Here is a 6,498-nt window from a genome sequence, read left to right on the forward strand (position 1 = left end):
CATAAAGTTATTCAATTGCACCAATATATTATGCATGCTCTATACGTTATATACGTGCTACGCACACGTGTGACCACACACGAGTTCTCTACCTGAATTACGATGACTAAATTTAAATGTCATGGCGAAACCATATGCTACGTACATGTGCGGCACCTCGCGATTTCTCTATGTGTACTACGAGGATGGAAAATTTATACACTGCACTGAAACTGTGCTATATGCACACACGATCAAGAATGTAGATACCTAGGCTACGAAGAGGGAATATTTAAATGCTGCGCCCACCAACGCACGATGTGCTTAACTGCCTGAATTACGCAGACGAATAATTCAAGTGCCACGTTAAAACATGTCGCTTCTATTTCGTTGAAATTTTTGATTTTTAGTGTGTGGAGATTTTTCGTCTGCATCCGTGAACACGTGTTCACTACTAAACTACGTGACTATACTACACACACACATGAACTACATAAAGGGAATCACCATGTTGAAACTGTATGCGTAAACCTATGTCCACATGATAAGCACGTGCATGCGTGGGTTTGCTATCTACCTGAACTACAAAGAGGCTAAACTTAAATGCTACGCCGAACAGACATGATGTACAGATCTCATGTTTGCTATCTGAACTATTAAACTGGATAATTACGGCACATTGAAACTTCCACGCGCACAAGTGCGACCACATAAGAAATTTGCTAAATTAAAAATGTCGGTGAAACTTAAAACGCCGAGTCAAAACCGCCAACCTCGCGCACGTGCGCGAGTTCGTTACTCAAACTATACAATGACAGACAAGTGCAAAACATCACATCGAAAACCGGCGAGCGCGTGCACGCGCGAGCGAATTCGCTACCTGAATTATGAAGGGGGATATTTAAAGGCTGTGTCAAACCCTGCAGGCCGGCTAGCGACGCGGCGAAGATCTGCCCGTTCGACGTGACTAGCTGCACGTTCTGCGCTGAACAGCCGGCCGTCGCCGTTGCCAGGGATACTGGAATGAGGATCTGTTGGGTTGTCATACCTGCAACGACAACCAAAAAAAAACACGACATTTTTACACGGATCAGCAAAAAAACAAAAACGGTCCAGGACTGGAAAAATCTCAATCATCATCGCAGCTCTCGTTTTTCGATCCGTGTCGCCGCCGAAATACGGCCGTCTCGAATGCCCAGAGTGCCTTAGAAGCATGCGGGTTCTTCGCAAATCATGGATCGATGCCCCTGATAAGTGGCAATACGACCCCGCGCCATTTACAGCCACGGTGACGCGACACGGAGCACCGTAATTTCGACGACGAGCGATCGCCATCTGCCCGCGTCGTCGTCGTTCGTTCGTTCTCGGCCGAACAGGCGCTGCCAGCATTAGGTCAAGGGTCAGGAGTCGGTAAACAGCGCCCGGGTCGGGTGAGCGCGAGGTCGCGAGGTATTGATCGCGGAGGCATCGCGTCCAGCGAGGATGAATGCCTGCGACACGGAGCCCTCGACCCGGCCACGTGCAGATGATGTGCATACATTATCATAGATGCAGCCAGTGCCCCCTACGAGATGCACGTGGACGTGGCGCCCTCGCCCCAGCCACGCATGGAACGTGCCGCTCGTCAGCCAGCAACGCCGCGCGACACGCAGGCACCCTCACCTGCTACGCCAGCCGTGGCGTGGCGCCCTACCCCAGCGCACGCCCAATGGACGCGGCGCCCTCACCAGCAGCGCCGTGGACGCGGCGCCTCACCCCAGCCACGCAGTGACGCGACGCCCTCACCCCAGACATACCCCGCGCACCTCCCTGTGGACGTTGGCGCCTCCTACGCCCAGCCCACGCCATCACGTGCAGACGCAGGCGCCTCCCCAGGCCGCCACCATGCGACCCAACCCGGCGCCCTCACCCCAGACCGCGCATGCGGACGCGGCGCCCTCACCCCAGCCGCAAACTCCAATGAACGCGGCGCCCCTCACCCCAGCACCTGTGGCACGCGGCGCCTCGGCCCCAGCCGCGCATGGACGCGCGCCCTCGCCCCACGCCGCACGCGTGGACGTGGCGCCCCTCGCCCCAGCCACGCTGTGCGACGCTGGCGCCTCCTTAGCCCAGCACGCGCGTGGCCCGCCGTCTCAGTGGACGCGGCACCCCTCACCCAGCCACGCATGGACGCCGGCGCCCTCGCCCCCAGCCCGCGCAGTGGACGCGGCGCAAGCGCACCTCACAACGCCGCGTGCACGCCGGCCGCCGCTCACAGAGCCTGCGCGTGGACGCGGCACCCTCACCAGCGCGTGGACCGCGGCACCCTCACAGCCGCGCGTGGACGCGGAGCGCTCCCTCGCCCCAGCCGCCGGGACGCCGGCACGCTCACCCAGCCGCGTGGGGACGCCGGCACCCTCACCCCAGGCCGCGCATTGTGGACGCAGGGCACCTCGCCCCAGCTGCGCACCGGACGCGGACGCCCTCACCCCAGCCGCGGTGGAGCGCACCTCGCCCCAGCGGCTGCGCCGGACGCGGCGCCCTCACCCCAGCGCGCTCTGGTGGACGCTGGCGCCCTCACCCAGACCACGCATGGGACGCGGCCGCCCTCACCCAGCCGCGCGTGGACGCGGGCCTCGCCCCCAGCACGCATGCGGGACGCGGCACCCCTCACCCCAGCCACGCATGGACGCGGCGCCCCCTCACCCAGCAGCGCTGTTGGACGCGGCGCCCTCACCCCGAGCGGTGGACGCCGGCACCCTCACCCCAGCCACGCATGGACGCGGCACCCTCACCCCAGCCACGCGTGCGACGCCGGCCACCCTCACCCAGCCCACCGCATGGGACGCGGCACCCTCACCCCAGCCACCGGCGTGCGACGCGCACCCTTCGCCCAGCACGCATTGGACGCGCGCCCTTCAGCCCCAGCCACGGTGGACGCGCGCGGCCCTCGCCCCCAAAGCCACGCATGGCGACAGGCCCACCCTCGGCCCCGCCACCGCATGGCCACGCGCGCGCCCTCACCCCAGCCACGCCCATGGACGCGCGCCGCCTCACCAGTCCCACGCATGCGCACCGCGGCACCCTCACCCAGCAGCGCGTGGACCCGGCGCCCCGCAGCGCGTAGTGACACGCTGGCGCCCTCACCACCCCCAGCCAGCACATGGCACGTGGCGCCCCTCACCAGCCCGCCGCCGGACGCACAGGCACCCTCGCCACAGACACGCATGCGACGCCCGGCCCGCCCCTCACCCCAGCACGCTCTCCCGTGCGACGCCCGGCGCTACCTACCTCGTCCCCCAGCCACGCATGAACGCGCCGCCCTCGCCCACAGCACGCCCCATGAACGCCGGCGCCCCTCACCCCAAGCCAGCATGGACGCGTGGCCCGCCCTCACCCCCCAAGACACGCCACCCCCCCAACTCTCATGCGACGCGGCGCCCTCGCCCAGCACGCAATGGACGCGGCGCCCTCACCCCAGCCACGCCCGTGGAGCGCGGCGCCTCACCCCAGCACGCTATGGACGCGGCGCCCTCGCCCCAGCCACGCATGGACGCGGCGCCCTCACCCCAGCCGCGCATGGACGCGGCGCCTCACCCCAGCCACGCCATGGACGCTGGCGCCTCCTCAGCCCAGTCCCGCGCACGAAAACGTGGCGCCCTCACATAGTGCACCCTGTCTGCAGCGCCCCTAACCTGTCACTGCAGACACAGCACCTTACCCAGACCATGCCTGGATGTTGTATCCTCACCCAGTCCATATCGCCTGCTATGCACCACCGTGGACACAATGCCCAGGGGGGCTCTCTCAGCAACCCTCCGTCCCATCAGTGCAGCCATGGCACTCTCTACAGACTGTTGAACGGGGAGGAGAGACATCTGGGACATTGTGATGGATGTTCTCGTGTTTTCTGCCTCGATGTCCGGGGGAGATCGACGACGCCTGCCTACCGCGACTAATTAATTTACCTGCCATGCTGACAGAGGCGACCGGTTACTCGGGGAACGCGGGCGTTATGGGGATCGAGTTTAATCGACACCTCAGAGTGTCCCTCGAGTTCAGCAGAGCAGCAAATTTAAACGGCAACAACAGCGTGTTCTCGTGTTCGCCTCGTCTCGTCTCGCTGCCCCGCGCTATTGATTCCACATAGTGAGGAGGGAGGGAAGGAGGGAGAAACAGATGAACGTCATTGCCCAATCCTGAGGGAGACACGGACATATTTAGACCCTTGCCTATTCCTAAGAAATACACGGACATATTTATACATCTGCCTATTCCTGAGAGATACAAACACAACATTACACCTCTCACACATTATCAGTGTGAGACTTGAGATCACCATCACTGTAATACTGTCTCCATCACACCTGTAGAAATATCATCCGAGGTAAGTAGCCATTCGGATATTTCACTCACTCGCAGCATAGCATGTGAACTACAAGTTATCTTTGTCTGTTCTTCCTTTCAATGTGGAAAAAAAGATATATGTATATACCACTTGCGACAGTGTGTACGATTATGAAGACGATGAAGGTGACATACCTGTGCACCGAAAGCCACCAACTGCCCGGCTGCGTTAGTGATAAACTGAGGTACTGTAGCCACCTGAGCACTGCTGATAGCACCTGCCTGTTGACCCGTTGTCACACCTGTCAGCACACACAAACAAAATCTTAGCACAGTGCCTACAACTGCCCTATCCGCCCAGCGCGACGGACTCGTAAGGGGGAGCCACACTGCACGTGCAATTAATGATACAATATATCATAGAAGGATAATCAAGAAAACTACACTAAGAAAACTATGGCGGTGGAACGCGCCACAAAGTGTAAACAATCGCACTCGTGGGCCATTGATAATACATTGTTATATGATAAAAGGTTGGCGAGCTACTCCACTTGCTTTCTCGCTGCCCTTTAGAAAGCATTATTGCGGTGGAAGCATAAAGTTATTCAATTGCATCAATATATTATGCATGCTCTATACGTTATATACGTGCTACGCACACGTGTGACCACACACGAGTTCTCTACCTGAATTACGATGACTAAATTTAAATGTCATGGCGAAACCATATGCTACGTACATGTGCGGCACCCCACGATTTCTCTATGTGTACTACGAGGATGGCAAATTTATACACTGCACTGAAACTGTGCTATATGCACACACGTTCAAGGATGTAGATACCTAGGCTACGAAAAGGAAATATTTAAATGCTGCGTCCACCAACGCACGATGTGTTTAACTGTCTGAATTATGCAGACGAATAATTCAAGTGCCACGTTAAAACATGTAGCTTCTATTTCGTTGAAATTTTTGATTTTTAGTGTGTGGAGATTTTTCGTCTGCATCCGTCAACACGTCGTGTTCACTACTAAACTACGTGACTATACTACACACACGTGAACTACATAAAGGGAATCACCATGTTGAAACTGTATGCGTAAACCTATGTACACATGATAAGCACGTGCATGCGTGGGTTTGCTATCTACCTGAACTACAAAGAGGCTAAACTTAAATGCTACGCCGGACAGACATGATGTACAGATCTCATGTTTGCTATCTGAACTATTAAACTGGATAATTACCGCGCATTGAAACTTCCATGCGCACAAGTGCGACCACATAAGAAATTTGCTAAATTAAAAATGTCGGTGAAACTTAAAACGCCGAGTCAAAACCGCCAACCTCGCGCACGTGCGAGAGTTCGTTACTCAAACTATACAATGACAGACAAGCGCAAAAAATCACATCGAAAACCAGTGAGTGCGTGTATGCGCGAGCGAATTCGCTACCTGAATTATGAAGGGGGATATTTAAAGGCTGTGTCAAACCCTGCAGGCCGGCTAGCGACGCGGCGAAGATCTGCCCGTTCGACGTGACTAGCTGCACGTTCTGCGCTGAACAGCCGGCCGTCGCCGTTGCCAGGGATACTGGAATGAGGATCTGTTGGGTTGTCATACCTGCAACGACAACCCAAAAAAAACACGATATTTTTACACAAATCAGCAAAAAAAAAAACGGTCCAGGACTGGAAAAATCTCAATCATCATCAGAGCTCTCGTCTTTCGTTCCGTGTCGCTGCCGAAATACGACCGTCTCAAATGACCAGAGTGCCTTAGAAGCATGCGGGTTCTTCGCAAATCATGGATCGATGCCCCTGATAAGTGGCAATACGACCCCGCGCCATTTACAGCCACGATGACGCAACACGGACCACCGTAATTTCGACGACGAGTGATCGCCATCTGCCCGCGTCGTCGTCGTTCGTTCGTTCTCAGCCGAACAGGCGCTGCCAGCACTAGGTCAGGGGTCAGGAGTCGGTAAACAGCGCCCGGGTCGGGTGAGCGCGAGGTCGTGAGGTATTGATCGCGGAGGCATCGCGTCCGGCGAGGATGAATGCCTGCGACACGGAGCCCTCGACCCGGCCACGTGCAGATGATGTGACATTATCATAGATGCAGCCAGCGCCCCCTACGAGATGCACGTGGACGTGGCGCCCTCACCCCAGCCACGCATGGACGTGGCGCCCTC

At 57.4% G+C, this 6,498-nt stretch overlaps 2 protein-coding genes across 2 annotated transcripts in view; one reads left to right on the forward strand and one right to left on the reverse strand.

The window, feature by feature from the left end:
• The first annotated feature begins 1,550 nt into the window (after nucleotides 1–1,550).
• Nucleotides 1,551–3,627, forward strand: LOC106806497 (skin secretory protein xP2-like). The gene is made up of 2 exons (XM_014808464.1): nucleotides 1,551–2,829; nucleotides 3,410–3,627. Exons 1-2 carry the CDS (start codon nucleotides 1,551–1,553, stop codon nucleotides 3,625–3,627), a joined length of 1,497 nt encoding a protein of 498 aa, XP_014663950.1.
• Nucleotides 3,628–4,229: 602 nt separating this feature from the next.
• LOC106806498 overlaps nucleotides 4,230–6,498 on the reverse strand; it is an 85,573-nt gene continuing 83,304 nt past the window's right edge. The window contains exons 7-9 of the mRNA XM_014808465.1: nucleotides 5,760–5,927; nucleotides 4,501–4,607; nucleotides 4,230–4,235 (exon numbers count right to left, since the gene is read on the reverse strand). Of these exons, the coding sequence (XP_014663951.1) occupies nucleotides 4,230–4,235; nucleotides 4,501–4,607; nucleotides 5,760–5,927 (281 nt within the window). The remainder of the gene's footprint in view (nucleotides 4,236–4,500; nucleotides 4,608–5,759; nucleotides 5,928–6,498) is intronic.

This window comes from Priapulus caudatus, unplaced genomic scaffold, assembly GCF_000485595.1.
Source record: "Priapulus caudatus unplaced genomic scaffold, Priapulus_caudatus-5.0.1 Scaffold165, whole genome shotgun sequence".
In the NCBI taxonomy this organism is placed as follows: Eukaryota; Metazoa; Priapulida; class Priapulimorpha; order Priapulimorphida; family Priapulidae; genus Priapulus; species Priapulus caudatus.

What these genes read in the sequence shown, in the direction of transcription:
- LOC106806497 (XM_014808464.1), top strand. Translation starts at nt 1,551, where the DNA reads ATGCACGTGGACGTGGCGCCCTCGCCCCAGCCACGCATGGAACGTGCC. An exon ending in CACCCTCACCCCAGCCACCG is followed by an intron (nt 2,830 to 3,409) that starts GCGTGCGACGCG and finishes GCCCTCGCCCAG; the next exon opens with CACGCAATGGACGCGGCGCC.